Source organism: Aedes aegypti, chromosome 3 (genome assembly GCF_002204515.2).
Source record: "Aedes aegypti strain LVP_AGWG chromosome 3, AaegL5.0 Primary Assembly, whole genome shotgun sequence".
Classification (NCBI taxonomy): Eukaryota; Metazoa; Arthropoda; class Insecta; order Diptera; family Culicidae; genus Aedes; species Aedes aegypti.
The window spans coordinates 973155-992820 of record NC_035109.1 but is presented as its reverse complement, the minus strand read 5'-3'; the positions used below and the strand labels follow the sequence as shown (position 1 = coordinate 992820).

The 19666-nt window shown below is 37.4% G+C and overlaps 1 protein-coding gene across 4 annotated transcripts in view; it reads left to right on the top strand.

The window, feature by feature from the left end:
• Positions 1-19666, top strand: part of LOC5568570 (transcriptional regulator ATRX homolog) — a 52278-nt gene that overhangs the window by 18515 nt on the left and 14097 nt on the right. For all 4 annotated transcript variants that reach the window (XR_002501264.1, XM_021849732.1, XM_021849731.1 and 1 more), the window contains exons 2-7: positions 8085-9166; positions 9333-9631; positions 9691-10287; positions 17467-17768; positions 17837-18108; positions 18180-18335. Coding sequence is in view for 3 of the 4 variants with exons in the window: in XM_021849732.1 (XP_021705424.1) it covers positions 8147-9166; positions 9333-9631; positions 9691-10287; positions 17467-17768; positions 17837-18108; positions 18180-18335 (2646 nt within the window). In the remaining variant the exon portion in view is untranslated. The remainder of the gene's footprint in view (positions 1-8084; positions 9167-9332; positions 9632-9690; positions 10288-17466; positions 17769-17836; positions 18109-18179; positions 18336-19666) is intronic.

The following is a 19666-nucleotide window of genomic DNA, read 5'->3' as shown; positions in this document are numbered from 1 at the left end:
TCTCCTCTTCGTGGGTGAACTTGATATCCTTGTGTACGCTGTTGATTGTATCCAAAATTTTAGCCAGATCGTTCCGCTTGATAACGCTGAAAATGTCGTCGACATATCTCCACCACTTATCCGGTAATACTCCTTGTTTCTTTAAATTTTCCTCAAAATTCGCCATGAATAGTTCGCACAAAAACGGGGAGAGAGGGTTTCCCATGGGGGCTCCTTTCGTCTGCTTGTAGAAATTTCCTCGAAATTGAAAGTAGTTTTCGTCCATGCACAATCTTGCCAACCTCATGTATGTCCTGACCTTTCCTTTCCATGCTGCATCCGTCCTCTGGGGTAATAACGAGTCCTCGAGAAGATTTAGGGAATCCTTTACTGGAACGCTGGGGAAAAGAGCCGCTACGTCGAAAGAAACCATCATCTCGTCATCCTCGATGTGTCCTGACTCTAATAGTTTCTGGGAGAACTCCTGGGTGTTTTTAACTGACCTAGTGGGGAATGGGTTCGGCATACTCTGGAATTCCTTTACTAACCATTTCGCCAGTTTATGCGTGGGGGATCCGTCGGCCGAGATAAAAAGTTTGATTTTCGCCGAGCTTCATGTTAATTTTTCACGGACTTTTGTCAAATTTTAGCTTTTACAAATTTTTCAGTGAATTTTTGACAGTTATGTTGAAACCACTTTCCATGAAAAAACCATAAGATTATAAATTGAGTTGAAATATCTTCAATTAGCTAAATAAAAAATCGGGAAAATTTTGGCGATCGTACCGGGAAAACCAGGAAAAAAAAGCGGGAAATTTGGTGGCCACCCTGTAAACACAACAAGCTTCTGAAAATAATGCTTGGTTTAGGCCCCTGGTATTGTACAGAAGAGTTGCAGGAAAAAGCTGAAATTGAGACAATTTTCAGATTTGTAGAGGAAGCTGCAGAAAGATTTAGATTATCTTGCGAAATGTCTAACAGGGTGGGCTACCTGGAAAAACCTGGAAAGTCAGAGAATGTCAAGGAATTCAATTGTTGATCTGGAAAGTCAGGGAGATTCAGGGAATTTCACTAGAGGTCAGGGAAAAATAAACAATAATATACTACAATACTAAACGAATTGATTGTCTGCAATGTTATTGATTTGGCTAAATCAACAATATTATCATCATAATGTTTATTGAATACGATTATGCACGGAATACTAGAGTAACTCTACTTTACTACTTATACTTAGCCTCAGAATTTGATTTTCTGAATAAAATAACAGTGCTCTTCGAACAACTTTTTCGACGTTGGGTAGATTGCTTTAAAATATTTAGTTTTGAAGTGCTAGCCTAATTTCGCATTTTTGCTCATAATCTTGAGAAAAAATGGAGTTTGCTTCATCCAGTCATGACAATTTTAACAAGTTTGCTCAAAATGTCGAAGTTAAACCAGTAAAAAAATTTATGGAGAAAACCAAATGAGGTTTCTTGAATTTAGGCATTTGAAAAAATACTATTGAATATAATTAACAATTTCTTGAAATGTTTGAATATTGCTTAATTAGGGTCCAAGCGTTAATTCAGGATTATACCAAGAGCTCTTTCCTTCGTTTTTCATTTTTTTTTCTAAGTACACTAGGTTTTTTTTTACACGGTTCCCCGTGCCGTGCAAAAAAATTCCGCGCAAAAAAAAACCGTGCTAATTCCGGAATCTGTGTAAAAATTAACCGTGTTAATTCTGGAATCCGTGGAAAAAGTACCGTGTTAATTCTGAAATCCGTGTATAGTCAGGAAATCCTTCAGAGATTCTAAATGTAAATTGTAAATTCTCATGAAATTCCTTTCTGAATAATTCGCCGATTTGTGGCTATCTAAATAATTACCCTGAACGGAGAAATTCTAGAAATTTGGCTTAAAAGAATCTTTTCGAAAGAGTTCCTTAGAGTATTAATGAAAGCACAACAAATGCAAAAATAGATCAGAAAACTTTTTTTTCCTTTTGTGTTAATGAGATTTGCAGCCCTAGGCTGGTTTATTTCATATCATAAAACTGATTATTAGCGCATTATTCAATCCCTGAATGCATTCGTTTCAGAAGATAAATTTCTCAGGGAAGAAAACCTATGCAAATTCATATTGGAATCCTAAAATATTGACTAAAATACATTACCCGTAACGAATCATTTTGCAGAATTATTAAAATTACCTATTCTAAAATAGTAAATACATTTTGTGAAAATAATCAGTGATACATGAAAAAATTTGACGGTGTTCCAAATGTGTTTCTTGGAAAAATTCAAGGCGGAATGGCATTATTAACATTTTTTATAGAAAGCTCTGGAGTTCATTTCTTTGAAGAAAGGAATTCGTTTAGAAATTTCTGGATCATTTTATGGAGGAATAATGTAAAAGATCTTGAAAAAGGAAATAAAAGAATTCCATAAAATAATTTTAAGAGAAAAATAGGTTCTGGAGAAAATTTTAGAAAAGTTAAGACTTTCAAAAGAATTTTCTAGGAAAATCTCTGTTGATTCGAGTCAATTCTCCGAGATACCTAATTCTTCAACAATGACTGGAATTTTACCTTGAAAAAACTTGAATCAAAAAGAAAGTTTATAAGACAACTTGAGTAAATCATAAGGCCAGTAATCTTGATTCATACGAATATTCGAATATGTATAATCAAAAATTGTTCTTATTGTTCTTTATTCAATGCCCTGGAATTTTCCGAAAAACGACTGGAAAGTCATGGAATTTTATTTTCAAAATTGAGTAGACACCCTGTCTAATAATCCACTATTTTTGGCTATTTTTCCATAAGCATAGCTGTGATACTATTAGTTGTAAGAATCGAATAAAGTTGAGTTCGAGGGTTTATTTTAATGTTTCTCCTAATGAAATACCTAGTTATTGACATTACTCGCAGCTGTAAGTGACACAAATCTGTAAAAAACGAATTTGTAACAGCATTGAATAAAATCGAATAAATAAATAAAAATTGTGTGGCGCGTTAGAAATCTGAATTTAAATCAAAATTTTCTTTAGTTAGGTTCTGACTAATAAATCAATAAATCCGAATATTCTTGAAAACAATCCTTCATTTACAAGAGCTGCTAGTGTGTCATTACAGGGTGTCTACTACCTGGAAAAACCTGGAAAACCTGGAAAACCTGGAATTCTCAGGGAATTTTATTCAACCTGGAAAAAACCTGGAATTCTCAGGGAATTTTGGCCACACTCAGGGAAATAATTTTGAAACAGTAATTTATGGTTGAATATGTTCACGATTAACTATTTCGGGCTGCGCCGCTTCAAAATGCTACTTGAACGATTCAGTTCATTAATAAACTTGGATGTTTTCCGTGAAATGCTCTCAAATAATGCACCATATATTTGTCATAAAGTACTATAATCATCGATTATTCGTAGTTCCGGAAAAAAATATCTGTTGCAGGATATGAATCTGCATGATTAAAGATTTCAATATTACGCAGCTTAATAAAGATAACATTTTTGCGAGTCTCAAAGATCATATGAAAATGTTCCAACACATTACAATTTTGAGCTACTGATCCTCAAAGTAGTATGAAATGCTGTTTTTAATGTTGAAAGTTAAGCTATTATTGGTATATAGTGATCTATCCCACCAATAATCACCAGAATAGGATTCTGTAGGATTTGGTTTGAATGCACAAATAAATGTTGAATAAATTGATTTTTTCAACATGCTGCCATCGTCACACAAAATTATTCGTTCCTATTATATAGCATATATGGCAAGATACCATACTTTTCTAATACAGCAACAAATAAATTTTGAGCTTTGAAAGTATCATGAAAGTCGTAGAAAAGTATTCTCTTACACATCAACTTTGAATTCTGTAGTAAACTAAGCAAATAAATCTTAATATAAGCTGGTTCTTGCATGTAAGTTGACTGTAGTCGTTAAACAATGCATTTCAACACCTAATATCTCAAAAACCAGAAAATATTTTTGAAAACGACCATGGTTTCAGTAAGTATAATTTAAGTAAATAGCAGTATTTTGATGCTTGAAACAAAGAAAATGTTCCGCAGGGTTTTTTGATTAATGTAAAAGATTCACGCATACACCAGTAAAATGAATACTTTTTAATGGAACTTCTGAATAGACCTTTTTTGTCAGATCTCAGCCCGATCTCAGAATATATTTTAAGCATTCCTGTTTTTGTAGAAATTCTAATGAAATACAAAAAAAAATCATTTTATTTCCTTTGCAGTGTTGGTAAACTCTCTTTCAAGATATTTGGTGTCTATTTTGATGCAAGTCGAAAAAAATCCTATTTTTGAAGGAAGATCTCTAAAGTCGTTGTTTTGAACAAAATTGTCTCTGTAGTCACTATGTTCATTATATTGCTTGCAGTTAATCCTGATGCATAATTTTACACAGTAACATTAAAAGACTATAATGCGAATATTCTAGATTTTTTCTCAGATCCCTCAAGGAAAAGCTTCAAGAAATATCCCAGTAATTCCAAGAGATTTGACCTGGAATACCTACTTTCAAAGATGTTCTCTAGACTTTTTTTTTATAGAGTTCTCTCTACCAATTATCCCAGAAATTCATCCACCGAATTTACGAAGGATGTTTATTGGAATTTCTTCAGATTGTGCTCCCGTAATTTTTTAGTTTATTTCTTTGATTTATTTTTTTTTTCGAAAGTTATCCCAAACTATGTACTAATTTTTCAATCGATTCCTCCAGTTGTTGCTCTAAAGATTTTTCCAAACATTCATATACAGAAATTTCTTCAATAAAACCCACCCAGTTTTGAAGAAATTTGCTTAGATATTTTACCAAGGAATCGTACAAGAGAAAATTATTAAATTCGGCTGGTGAAACGGCTGGTGCAGTTTTTGATAAAAAATGCTTATGGCGGAAATAAAACGGACTATTCTGCACGCGTTCTGCTGGGCAGTGGTTTGTTAAAGGCCAAGCGGAAGGTGAAGATGCATCGACGCCAAACATTAGATTTTCGGAAGCTCGAATCTGGAGAGCCGGACAGCGGATCGGGCTGTGAACTTGATCGATTGGTCACTCGCTGGTGGTGACCAATGGATTAGGTTTTCAACTTGAACCGCTATCTGGTACTCTAGCTTTGTGCTCTTGAAGGTTTGAGTTTTGGCTTCGTTTCATCTTCACCAGATAAATCGTTTGTTTTTGTGTCGTCGATTTTTCTTTTCTCGTATTGGTTTGCACGCGATTTGAGTTCAAATCGAGTTCCCGTTTTCGCATCGCCGGAGTGATATTTTGCTATTGTGAAATGATCATGCTGATTTTAGTAGCTTATAGCTGCTCAATCAAGGACTGATGATCATTTTGGTGAGTTCGTTTCATGCTTTCATTTTAAATTTACAATATATTTAAAAAAAAACTTATATTTATCATGAGAACGATGGAAATGTTACTTAAATAATTTGTTTTAACAAAATATGAACAGTTCGTCATAGTAAGTGTCGACATAGACTCTTGTACATTAACATTAAAAATCCCAAACCTTTCCTTTTATTTGATTTTATCATTATAAAAAATAACCTTTGAATGGTTCTAAAAGTGTCGACTTACCATATGTTCACGTTGTCTTTAAAGTGCTGATAGGTGATTTTTTGAACCGAGGGTGCATGAATCGCATCACTTACCAAGGTGAATCCTGATGAAGCAGCTATGATCCCTCCCCACAAAACTCCTTCCCGTGACAACCATGGAGATGCAGAGGTGATCTCAGTTTCTGGATGTCACACTAACATTCGTTCCCTTCCCCGATGATCGTAATGACGTGGCCGGCGCCGTTATTGACTTTTCAATGTTTGGAGTTCTCGAAAGTGTACATTGAAGATGGAAAGCTACTCCCAAGCTACATCTCTTGCAGAGGCGACTTGTAACCGCACTTTTTACCTGTTCTACGCATCTAAAAATGTCGTTTTTCGACAAATTAAGATCATAAAGCCAATAGTAAATGATTGGAATCTTCCTTTCTAGCAAATCTTCAATTAATAGATGCAAATTGGTTGCATAAAATCAAGAATTTCTATTCGTGGAACAGGTAGACTTGAGGTTGGGGAATCACCACTGATCTCTTGGTTCCTTGTGCAACTTCGATTATTCTGGTCAATCACGTAGTAGCAACTACGAATTGTACGGTCATCAATGCTCATGCTTATGCTTTAGATATTTTACCAAGCAATCGCATAAGAATTCCTACGCTTTTTCATGTTAATTCCTTTAGAGTTTATTTATGGTTACTTCCAGGAATCGTTCCAACAGTTTCTCGAGGGGTTATTCGAGGAAATCTAATGGGAAGGAAGGACTTCCCAATAAACTCGATCGTCGATTAATCATAATGCTCCTATTGATTTTTTTCTAGAAGTTTCTTCAGCATTTCATCTAAACGTTTTCCAATGAATTTCTCGAAAAAATACCCTTGGAATCTTCTAAAGTTTATTCAAGGTTCCACACCAGTTAACACCACTGCAAATTTTCCAATAATTACTCCGATCATTCTCTTACAAACTTCTTTGGAAATTCCTTCCGATGTTATTCAAGGAATAGGAATTCTGAAAATCCTACGGGATAAGCTAGGTATTCGATCGATTTTTGTTTTCAATATCTTAACAATTGATCTAGGAAATCTTCTCAAACTTCCTCAAGTGTCTAGGAGTTCTTTCGGGGATCCTTGTTCATCAAGAGTTAAGTACTTTAAACCTTACACAAGCTTCATCGGAGTTTACTTTAGGTTTTCTTCCAAAATATTACTCGTCCAGGTATTTATCAAACATTTAACTAATAATATCTGAAAAATTTGCATGCAATTTCTTTAGAGATATTCTTTTAAAAATGCCTGAAAAAATATTCGAAGACTTACTTGGGAATTATCTCAAAGAATTACTGGAGTAATTACTTAAGAAATCTTAGAAGGAATCTCTAGGGTACATTCAGAAAGTATCCACAGAGAAATTTCAAGTTCAAATGTTAAAGATATTCCTGAAAATCAATGTTGTAGGTGATTCTAAGAAAGACCCAGAGGTGCTTTCTGGAGAAGATACTGTTTTTTAGATGTTCCAAACGGGTATTTTTGAGAGTGCCCAAAATAAAGCGATGGAAGAATCGTTGTCTGGAGAACTTAAGTCTTTGTTGGGGAATCTTTGGAGGAATTCCCAATGAAATCTCTGAGGTGTTTTCTGTGGTTCTTCTTCAAACATCCATATTGTATTCTTGAGGTTTCTAAAATAAAATTGTAGGGTGAATTCCTTGGAAAATGATCACTAAAGAAATCTTTTTTTTTTTAATGTTTTCAAGCCATTTAAGACCTATTGTTAGAAATGAATTCAAATTCATTCAAAATTTATAATTCAATAATCATCATAATTTAAGAGTTTTTCTTGAGCCTGGAATTATTTCTTAAGACCTGAAAAAACCTGGAAATATCAGGGAATTTCATTTCAGTAAACGAGTAGACACTCTGCATTACCTAGTTAACTAATTGATCTAAAAATGATTGAGTAAAGTGATATACAAGTTTCAACATGTATGGCTTTGTGACATCTTTACCTTAAACTTATTTGCTTAAGCGAATCCTTTCCTTAAATTTATTTGCTTTTGCGATCTTATAGGCATATTGTTGATAAATGTGGGCTTGGTAGCGTTTATAACAACAAAACCCTAATTTTGAAAAAAAAAAAAAAATTGATTTTTAAGTTGTTTTTTTTCAGCTATTTTTCATTCTTTTCAATTTTTTGGAAGCCGAGAAATAAGACAAATTTTCTACTAATTACATTATTTTTCTATTGGACGGAAAAATTATCTAAAATATCGTTGGAATGTTTAAAAACAGTAGAAATTTTCAGTTTACTAAACTCAAAAACCGACCAAAATGTCATCTATTTGGGCACCCATTTGATAAGCGGAAAAAATTTGAAAATTATACCGGGGAAAAAACGGCAATTTCAAAATGGATATTTGGTGGCCACCCTGAAAATATAAAACACAATTAGGTTTTCGTTTTAACTCGATCCGAAACCCTTCCAATTCACACATTTCCTTCCAGATTACTAAAACATTTTTTCTCTTCTTTGTTCCAGATTAAGTAAAATTCTTTTATGTGATTTTTGAGCTATGCTCTAAGCCAGCCAATCAGCGAAACATGAGAACCAAAAAGACCACAAAACCGGCGCCGATTCTTGCCTCGTCCTCGAGCGAAAACGGCAGCCCGGAGAAGGTCACAAATAATGATCCTCCTGCTACCAACGGTACGGCAGAGGAAGATCCTTCGGATAGTGTCATTTTAATCGAGAATGACTCTATCAATGTACCAGCCACAGAAAATGGCATTGCCAATGATAAAGAGAACGATGATGCTGGAAATAGCTCATCCAATGAGGATAAACCGGCGGAGGATGAACCTGAGGGAAAAGAAGATACCGGAAAAGCCAAGAAACCGCCCGTTAAAGTTATTCGGCTAGTTTCGATTGAGAAATTGATGAGGCCAAGCCTCCTACCAACCGTCAATGTTGAAGATTCGAACAAAAGATCAGTTCTCAAGACCAATTCGGTCGATAAGCCCAGCAGCAAGCGATCGAAAAATGCCAGCGTGATCGAAATCAGCGACACCGACGAAGACGAAGATGATGTTCCTTTGTCGAAGAAGGTCAAGATAGAAGACGACTTTGTTCAGAACTTGTCCAGTGATGACGAAATAGTTCCGGTGAAGAAGAAACTTGTCCATAAGCCAAAGAAGGCGGGCAAGATAGTGATTGACGATGATGAGGAAGATGAACCTTTAGCAAAACGACAGAACTCGACAGTCAAGTCTAGCAAGAGCAAGCAGAAGCAAGCAAACGTTCCAGACGGCTGCAAGAATTTCAAGGTGCGGGTACAGAAGCTACCGGCGGACCTGAAGTCGTTTATAAAAGACCACAGTTTAAGCAGTATCCTCGATCAGAGAAATCAAGAGATAACTGCGTTCAAATCGAACACAAACTACTATGGCGAATTGGACCGTCGGAGGAAGACGGGTGGGGCAGAATCAAGCAAGTCAAAGGCGAAAGGTGACAAGAAGGGCGACGGCAAAAATCAAGTTATTCTGTCGAGTGAAAGTGATAATAACGACTCGGACGAACCAATCGCGAGCATTATCTCTAAATCAGACAACATTCCCAAAAATGTAAAACATTTCTTCGTGTGTTTTGTGCAATTTTGATTGGTCGGAAATCATTTGACCAAGATCCGAGTGGGTCGGATCTTGATCAGATGGATTTCGGATCAATTTGTACTGATCTGAGAGGCACAATTCGTTTGTGCGTCTCTTTTTTTCTTTGTTTCTTTTACAGAAAACCATGTCCAAGAGAGGGGCTCGTTCCCGACGTCAGTTAAGCGAAAGCGAAGACGACGAAGGAAGCGATGAGGATTTCGAGGTGAAGTCCAGTAAGGCGAAACCGAAGGAATTGGAGAAGAAACCTCGGGGAAGGGGTAGACCTCGCAAAAAGGTGTCCTCGGAAGAAGAGGAGGAAGAAGAGAAGAGTGGCAGTGAATCGGATGATTTCGAAGAGGAGAAGCCTCAGCCGAAGAAGAAACGATCGCGAATCAAGAAGAACTCGTCTTCGTCGTCGGATGAAGATGGTGGCGACAAGTAAGTTCGATGACTCTCAATTATTTCACAAAAATAGATAACACCCAACGCAATTGCAGGAAAAAGCGCAAACGCAGCAAAAAGAACTCCGGCAGTGAAGACGAAGATGATTCGCCTACAAAAGGGCGAAAGAACATCCGTAAGTTGTTGAAAAAGTCTGCCTTGGAGCAGACGACAAAAGAGGCTGAACAGGAAGAGAAGGAGCGCAAGCAGCGAATCGCCGAGCGGCAAAAAATGTACAACCAAGTATACGACGAGAAACCTGAGGAGGTGAAGGAGATTAAGCAACTGGTACTGGACTTTGACGAGGAATCCAAGGAACCACTTTTGCAAGTGGACGAGAAGCTGGTGAAGAAGCTAAAGCCGCATCAAGCGAACGGCATTAAGTTTATGTTTGATGCCTGTTTTGAGAGTTTGGAACGGGCCCGCGACAGTAAGGGATCTGGTTGCATTTTGGCCCATTGCATGGGTCTGGGAAAGACCCTTCAAGTGGTAACGTTGTCTCACACTCTGCTCGCTAACAGTGAAGTCACCGGAGTCGAACGGATATTGGTAGTCTGCCCTTTGTCCACGGTGCTCAATTGGGTCAATGAATTCCGGATTTGGATGAAGCACGTCAAGAAGGGAACCGAGGTGGAAGTGTACGAAATCTCAAAGTAAGTTTTTACCGCTTCAATTAACGATTGATCACATTTAGGCAGTTAGTTTTGTTAAATTGCAATCTTACACTCACTAGTGTAATTTTTCGTGTTAAATTACAATCTTTTTCACACGGATATGTTCTAGGGGAACTGTGGGTAAAATGAACAGGTTTGTGTTTTACGGTAATTATGCTATAAATCTATGCAGAACAGAGTACCATCCTTAACCCTCATACTAAGGAACTATTTCGACAACTCTAGCGCGATCTTGAGCTGTCAAAAGCTGGAAAAGAAAACAAAAATAAAGTACCCCTTTCCGTTTTCTCATATGATGTAAATTTTCACTCTTGGAATATAAGGTTTTTATGACTAAAATCATCTATTAAACTGCTTAGCACATTATATCTTTGAAGTATTTTTGATAAGTAGACGGAAATTGGAAGTATTTTTGACTTCTAAATCCTTAGAACAAACGATTTGAAAATCTTGATTCTTTGGGGGTAAAATGAACCACTCGAGATGGGGGTAATATGAACACCATGGCAGGACGGATACTACCGGATTTTATATTAGTTGCCTAGAGTTTTCCGGAGCAAATACGAAGACAGGCATGGACAGCCATCCAAATGGTCACGACTAAACGTTCCATCGATTCCGGAATGTCGGTGAGATATGCATCGATCATGTACCAGATGCCGAGAATAATTCTGCAATCCGTTCAATTTGAGTGGTGTTCATTTTACCCCCACTACATGTTCATTTTACCCCCACTATGTGTTCATATTACCTCCATTGTATGTTCATTTTACCCCCAAGTATATGTTCATATGGGTCTGGGTCATTTGGCATAAAGCCATTTGGCATAAGGTCATTTGGCATAACGCCATTTGGCATAAAGGACATTTGGCATAATTATGAACAATGTGAAAATAAAGGGTCATTTGGCATAACGGACATTTGGCATAATATCAAGACATGTGTAAAGTAAGAATCAATTGGCATAATATCAAACCATATGTGAAGTAAAGGTCATATCGGACATTTGGCATAATATCAAACCATCTGAAAAGTAAGGGTTATTTGGTATATTCAGACATTCCTTTTCTATGTGAAAAAAATGTTGTAATATTACGCAAAAGAAAAAGTCATGTTAAAAAGAAGGGCAAATTCCTATATAACAAAATAACGCGTCGAATCGCTATAGCAATAACCCTCGAAAGAATACCTTATGTTTAAAAGAAGGGTAAATCTCTAGATAAATATCATGACTAAACAGGATAACAGAAGATGAACTAGGGTGTCAATCAGTGGCGCAATATTTCTTAATGTGAAATTAAAAATTGAAAACAAAGTAATGACTTTGTAAAACAGAAGAAAAAAATGCAGCAACATTGCTACTACAATTATCTTTTAAATAACATTTCGTGTTCCAACGAACCCGATCAACCAGTGCACACTGGTCCAGGAAGCTAATTTAGGCGGACATGAGGTTTTCGTCTCGATTTATTGATTTCTGATAATATGTTCAGAATTTTCGGTTCCTGGTCATTTGGCCGAATGTCATTTGGTCGAATGTCATTTGACCGAATGCCGTTCGGCCGAAATTGAAAACAAAAGGGAACTAGCATGGATTTATAATGAATTTCAAAGAATTTATTCAGCTTATTCATAAAAAAGGTTACACCATCATTGACATACACATCATTAGCTTTTTAGTAGTATTTCAAGAAACATTTCGTGCTGAAAGAAGAACATCCTAAATGTAAGCAGTTATTCACTTCTCTGCTAGCGGTGATAGCCACCTGCAGATGTTTGTAGTTAGATTTTGACAGTAACCACAAAGGTTGAGGACTTATTCGTCCTTTTGCTCGATCTGGTTGTTTTGATCCCTCGGATCGTACTAAGTAATATATGTCATAGCTCTAGCAACCACAAGTCTTGGTTTCTTTGACTTAAATATTCCCCGAGTTGTTTATTGCTATACGCAAGCAGGAGGAGAATGACACTCACCCAAGTTGAGGTAAATAAATGTGTTTTGAATAAGACGTAAGGGAATCTGGGGTAATATACACCCTTGAGGCAAAACAACCCCACGGTGCCTTTTATGAGTATTTGTAAACAAATTGGAAAAAATTCGTCAAGGGCGGATAGGAGTGACCCACAACATGCAATTTTACAAATCCAACTTCCAGAAAAATGTCTAAATTTTTCAAAAATATTTGTAGAATCCTCGAAAACTCGTTTTACTCCTGGGGTGATACCCTTATTACAAGCTTTAACATGAATAACTATGAAAAATACTTCACTCTTAAAAGAACAGCCTATGATCAAAAGAAGGAAAAATCTCTTATGAAAATTTAGGCAAGTGTAATGCATATAATAGTTGTATCAGTACAACTACAAAGAACTTCCGATGATTTAAAGAAGGTAAAATTCCCAATTAAAATATAAGCTGAACTATTTTAAATAGTATAACTCGAATGAATAGGCTATGTGCAAAATAAGGAAAAAAAATCTGATGAAATCAATAAAAAACTTGAAACCTTATTACACCTTTGGTAGTCCAGAGGCGAATTAACCGTCACCTCAGAGTCGTGACGCAATGTGAGGAGTTCACAACTTCGTCCTGAATTAACGGGTCGATATTATCATTCTCTTAGAGCTCTTATGGAGTGACAAAAAATTACGTCCCGTCACATTATGAAAAACAACAAATTAATTAGCTTATCAGTTATTGGGTCACACTAATGAAACCTACATATCAGAGGTGGTGTTATTTGATTTTTATTTTCATGATTCAGCCAAACAGCATTCGGCCAAGTGGCCGGACACCGAATTTTCAGTACTACAAAGTGTACGCATCAAATTTTTTTTACGATGGTTACAAGATTGAAGTAGGTATAGGCCAACTTCTTTATTTTAACGAATCGTGAGTTGGTATGTTCAGCAAAGTTGTAGCAAATGATCAGAGTTGCTCAATATCAGACGTAACAGCGTATGGCTGATTTACATAAACTATTAATATGAGTTGCGAGCTATCAATATCACTTTGATTTGGCAACCAAAAGCAGTGATGCGACATCGCATTCTAGATTATAATCAATTGGGTTGTTTAGTGATGAAAAATACACGGTTTTTTGTAGCTTGATCGAAAGAGCACATTTTTGTAAGTGTTACACGATTTAATTGCGCTTTACTACCTTAATTTTGATATACTAAATGATTGAAAAAGATTTCAATCCGTCGACTCAATGACATTCAAATTTACATAATGACAGCTCGTCCCGAAGTAAAATATGCCGAGGGGTGATTCAAACGCAATTTCCATACTAAGTTCAGACGTGTTTTAAAAATAGTTCCCGGGCTCGGAAAATTATGAAACTTTGGATTCTGGCTCAGCTTTTAACGTAGAATCAGAATTTGCAAAAAGCAGGATATCCCTAAACAAGCCAATTCAGAATGAGTGATCACGTGACAATTCTCCTTCTCCCTGGGGCCTTCCTTAGCCGAGTGGCTAGAGTTCGTGGCTACAAAGCAAAGCCATGCTGAATCCCAACTGAGAAACAGGCTCTGTCCCAGTGAGGACGTAATGCCAAGAAGAAGAAGTGACAATTCTCCAAGAACAATAATAGTCTTCTGTGACCAACACATAGTTTTAATTCATCTACAGCTTTATCAAAAATATCGTATTGATAAATTGCCATTTTTTGCATTTCAAACGCACGTAGCAATATTTTCTATCTCGTTCAAAATCGATTACTAATAGAAGAAATGAGAGAAATCCATATTTATTGAATATTCACACATGCTCAATTCACAAAAGTCATCACCTGAGCATATAAAATCTGAAAGAAATTCACCATTTTTCCTTTATCGGTATTTCATCTATTAGTAAGCGAGATCATTGGAAGTCAACATAAGTCGTATAAAATACATCTACAAAGTTTACAATCCGATTGAATTCGGTGGTATGATTTAACCGGAATCTTCTGATGAATTCATACCGCACTTGTTGTGCTTCTTCGACGGCTTGCCGGAGAAGAGAATAAATAAATTATTATAGAACAGATTCAGCTGTTACTAAAATGAAACAGTAATAAAATGCTAAAATCTCCAATTTAAGTATGTACAGAAAATAAATTGAAATTATGCCAAATGTCCGTTATGCCAAATGACCCTCATCTTTCACTTAATCAAAAATTATGCCAAATGTCCGTTATGCCAAATGACCGTTATGCCAAATGGCGTTATGCCAAATGACCTTATGCCAAATGGCCCGCTCCCTGTTCATATTACCCCCGTTACATGTTCATTTTACCCACATGTTCGGAACATTGACTCTGTGAAAGGAAATTTTCAAAATTATAATAATGTTGATAAAATTCTATTTCCATCACAATATTTCAACTTTTTTACATTGCATAAACATCCTTCTTCAATTCTGAGCAATTGAAATAGAATCTGACAGCTTCATAAGCAAGAAAATATGAAAATTGCTTAGGGTGTTCATTTTACCCCCAGTTCCCCTAGCACCATCCACAACTTTCAAATGAGGTCACCTGACATTATTTATATTTGTTAAAATAATTCTTTATATTAAAAACACAAGACCCTGTGAGCAGCTATTGGATCATTAGTTATTTCTGTGTGTTCCAATCAGAGGCGTCGCGTGGCCTAATTCAATACATAGTCAGAATTAGGGCGAATGTGAAGCCTAATACATTCTCAGAAAAACAGATTTGAAGTTCAGCGGATGTAATTATAATTCTATATTATGTTTCCGATCAATTTAATCGCATGATGCATTTTTGTAGGATCCGTTACAATATTACTTTTGCAGCAAAACATTTAATTTATTTACATATTATGAATAACATGTTAAAATAAATAAAAATCCATCATGCGCCATTCATCAAAATTTAGAATTGTTGCGCCCCTCGGTTTTTCGTCTCCTTCAGTTTGACAGCAGCGATTGCGCCTTTTGACCTCTTCCTTCTGGTTTGACAATCATCAGCTTCGCCGTTTTGCTACGCTCTTTCACACGCACCTTCTTCACTATCGACCTTCTGCACACTCAGTTTTAAATGCGCCCTGCTGCCACACTCAATCTCAAATGCGCCCGGTTACCGCAAGGGGGGAAGTTGGGCGAAATTGACATCAGAGTTTGTATCGAAAGAGAATATCAAATGCGCCTTTATGTTTTTCTCACTTATTTCGTGAAAAACGTTATTTTTAAGGTACAGATGTGAATTATATGATTGTAATTTATCAAGTAAAGTGTTAGGTGAATAAAACTCAGTTTGTTTACATTTGTCAGTTAGGCCGTTAATCTGGTACTGTATTGAATTATCAACCTGTGCACTTCTAATTTATGTCGAATTCGTTTTTGAACCTTGAACACCAACCCGATTCAAGTTCGACCGAACTACAATTTGCTTGACGTTGGTTTATTTATGTGCTGATAACCGACCCAGTTTCTAAAAACGGAAACAACATTAGTGTCATTATATATGTCATTATTAGGTACACCTTGGATTTAAACCATTTTTTTCTAAGGTAATAAAATGTATAATCAATCTTTACTAACCTTCGTTTTCAAATTTTTTTTTTCTGGTCTTTCAGTTGATTAAAAACATTTATGATTGCAGATGCTAATCGGGTTGTTTAGTTTTATTTTTTCACTTTTTCTATTTTAAAGATTAGTCATCATTATGGGGAAATTGTAAAATTACATATGAAAATAATTCAAATTTTGCGGGTCATCAGTTTCGATTTATAAAGCACTGAATTCTAACTAATATTGCAATATAGAGTTAGTGATCATAACCCACATATTTTTATATAGAATTAATACAAGATCGTTCGCTTCGTGTACTTGGTGCACGCATAAAGAAAATTGCTCGCTTTTAAACCACACCACAATCGTTATACTGACGATGACGATACGGAGGGCACGACCGCTTTTGAATTCATTTTCTGATTGTCTTCTGATTGACCATCACAAGTACCACCGCGCTAATACTGTATGCTGGAAGCGAGGTTCTTAACCAGTATTGTACAAAAATAAACGCGCGGGCCCTGAGTCTCAAACTTACAGAAACTTCTTACCGTCAACCGTCTAAAAAATCACGCCAGTACTCCACACCACAAGCGTGGTGATGTTGAAAGCGCGAAGGAAAAAAGAGAGCAAGCAAAATGGATCTCTCTCGTGGATTGATTTGTCTCTTGTCTCCCCACCGCACGCTCGCACAGATTGATGCGGTAAGACTGTGCACCGGCCAGAGTTGACGCTTTGGCTACTTACACACTGGCATTTGTAGTGCAAAAACATTCTACCACATATACAGAATTGTGTGTACGACGAAAGGCAACACGTCTCCCGATGAGAGTGCACACGTTGGGTTTCATCGTCACAGCAGCAACGTGTAGCGTGGAACAAAGTGTTGCGTAGCATGCATCGCACTGAGCGCGTAGGGAAAATTAGGGCACAGATCTCGCGCCGCACCAACCAGCTTTTGCATTTAATTTGAATAGCAAAAATATAACAACAAATATTTTGAAAGGTGAAAATTGCGATGCTCAATAATAAAGATAATTGAAATAGGCTAAATTTAATTGAGAGAATTAAAGAATCGTACTTCAATAATAGTAGAAATTGTAGGTTGTTATGATGAACGATTTGCCACCTGTGCAGTGCACATGTTGCACATGTGGACGCGACGCCTCTGGTTCCAATAGTTCCAATAGTAGAGTTCGCGCAGAACAGCAATCAAATTGAACCGCCAAAAAAGTTCTTCCCTTTCTACGGATCGCTTCACCAACCAATGGTGACTCCCAGATCTTCCTTCCCTTGGAGATGAACATTCTCGGTCTCTATTAGCAACATTCACCACACACTTATATCATTCCCTATCCTAACTGACTATAAGGACTTGACACCGTTTTTGAACTAGAATTTGAGAGTTGCAGAAACGTGCACTTTGAAGATAAGTGGAAAATCCCATCTTTTATTCATTTGCTTCAAAGTGAAATTTTTATCGGTTCCGATCAATCGCGGAATAGCAATTGTTGACATGTACTGTACATGTCAACAAATGCTATTCCGTGACAAACTGACTGTAACAGTCAATTTATGCTATGATACGCTTTCATTGTATGATTTTAACATTTATTGATTCTCTCACTTTTAATTAGATACAAGAACAACGTTATTCGCGCCAATCAGCTGATGGAATGGCACAACGAGGGTGGTGTCATGATCCTGGGGTACGACATGTTCCGAAACCTATCGAATCAGACAACCGGTCGGATTAGGAAAAAGGTTCGAGAATCGCTGCAAACGTCATTGATCGATCCCGGTCCGGATCTAATTATTTGCGACGAAGGTCATCTGCTGAAGAATGAGAAAACGTCACTATCGAAAGCGGTCAACAGAATCAGAACCTTGCGGAGAATCGTATTGACCGGAACGCCTATTCAGAACAACATGAAAGAATGTAAGAAGCGTGGTTCGTCGTTTTAAGCAACTGTAACTTATGATTCCCATATTCCTCCCCTCTACCAGACTACTGTATGGTGCAGTTCGTGAAGCCCAAACTTCTCGGAACGTACAACGAATACATGAACCGCTTTGTGAATCCCATCACGAATGGACAGTACACCGATTCGACACCGTACGATATTCAGCTGATGAGAAAACGAGCTCACGTGTTGCACAAACTGCTGGATGGATGCGTGCAACGGCGGGATTACGCGGTGCTGGCTCCGTTCTTGCCCCCGAAGCTCGAGTTTGTAGTGTCGATCAGACTGACCCCGTTGCAGTGCACGCTTTATAAGGTAGATGTCCGGATGTGTTATGAGATTGTCGTGACAAGTTATGATAACATCCTTTTATCTTTCCTGAACAGTATTATATGGAGACGCAAGCCCGCAAGCAAAACAATGAGGAAAGCAAACGGGCTTCGGTTTTGTTCTCCGATTTCCAGAATTTGCAGCGAATCTGGACGCATCCGCGCGTTCTTCGTTACAACAGCGATCGCTATGAGTACATGCAGCAGAAGAAGGTAAGCACGGCAAACTTTTTCGGAAGAGATCTGAAGGTCATCTAGATGGACTTTCCTAGACCATATGCAAAAACTTGTACAAACAATATCCCTTCAGTGATTACTTCTGGCATATATTTAGGGACTCTCCCAGGGGTCTCTCCTGAAATTCATCTTAAGATTTCTCCAGAAATTCTAACATAAATTCCTCAAGATATACTTTAAAGAAAATTCTCTTAAGTTCACCTCAAAGAATCTCTCAGTGTTTCCTTAAGATTATTCTAGTAGAGAGCGGGATCATATTCTTGGCACATTTGATTCAGTTCGACAGTTGAGTTTTTTGAAAGCTATTTATTTTTAGTTAACATCAATATCTAAACAAATAACACTGAATCAACAATTTCACTCCACAATTCTCGATTCGTGGCCAAATCTCTCCATTTTCGGTACTGTCCCACGCTCGCCAAATCGCTGTGCACTTGATCCGCCCACCTAGCTCGCTGCGCTCCACGCCTTCTTGTACCAACCGGATTCGTTGCGAAAACCATCTTTGCTGGTTTGCTGTCCGGCATTCCCGGCTTGATCCCACGAACTCGTTTGCTACAGGTGACAGACGACGGAAGATGATCTGGGATAATACTTTGTAGGCCGCATTTAGAATGGTGATCGCTCGAAAGTTCTCACAATTTAACTTGTCGCCTTTCTTGTGGATAGGGCATATTACCCCTTCCTTCCACTCCTCCGGTAGCTGTTCTGTTTCCCAGATTGTGCCTATCAGCCGGTGCAGACAAATGGCAGCCTCTCTGGGCCCATCTTTATGAGTTCAGCTCCGATACTATCCTGGCCAGCAGCTTTATTGTTCTTGAGCTGGTGAATAGCATCCTTAATTTCCCTCAAGGTGGGGCTGGTTGGTTTCCATCGTCGAAGTACTGACAAAGGCATTTCCTCCGTTATCTCGACCTTCATTGCCTGTGCTCTCAGCGCCATTCAGGTGTTCGTCGAAGTGCTGCTTCCACCTTTCGAACACCTCACGCTTGTCCGTCAAGATACTCCCATCCTTATCCTGAATGAGAAGTACAATAAATCAATAGATATTGCCTTCCTTAGTCTCTAACAAAAAGTTACAAATTGTGACTTAGGGTTGTTTTCGACCCGAAAATTCAAACAGCTCGCAAAAAATCAGTGTGTGGCCGAATCTAGTGCAGTTGGGCTTAAATGAAAGGCACATATATCTAGTTTCAGAAACCCTTCCGAGATCCGGATTTAGCCACTTTGGACACCGGGAACCTGCTAAATCTGAAAAAAAGTCCCTTTAGAGACCCTTACTTTGACGACCTGTAGTTTCGTAACTA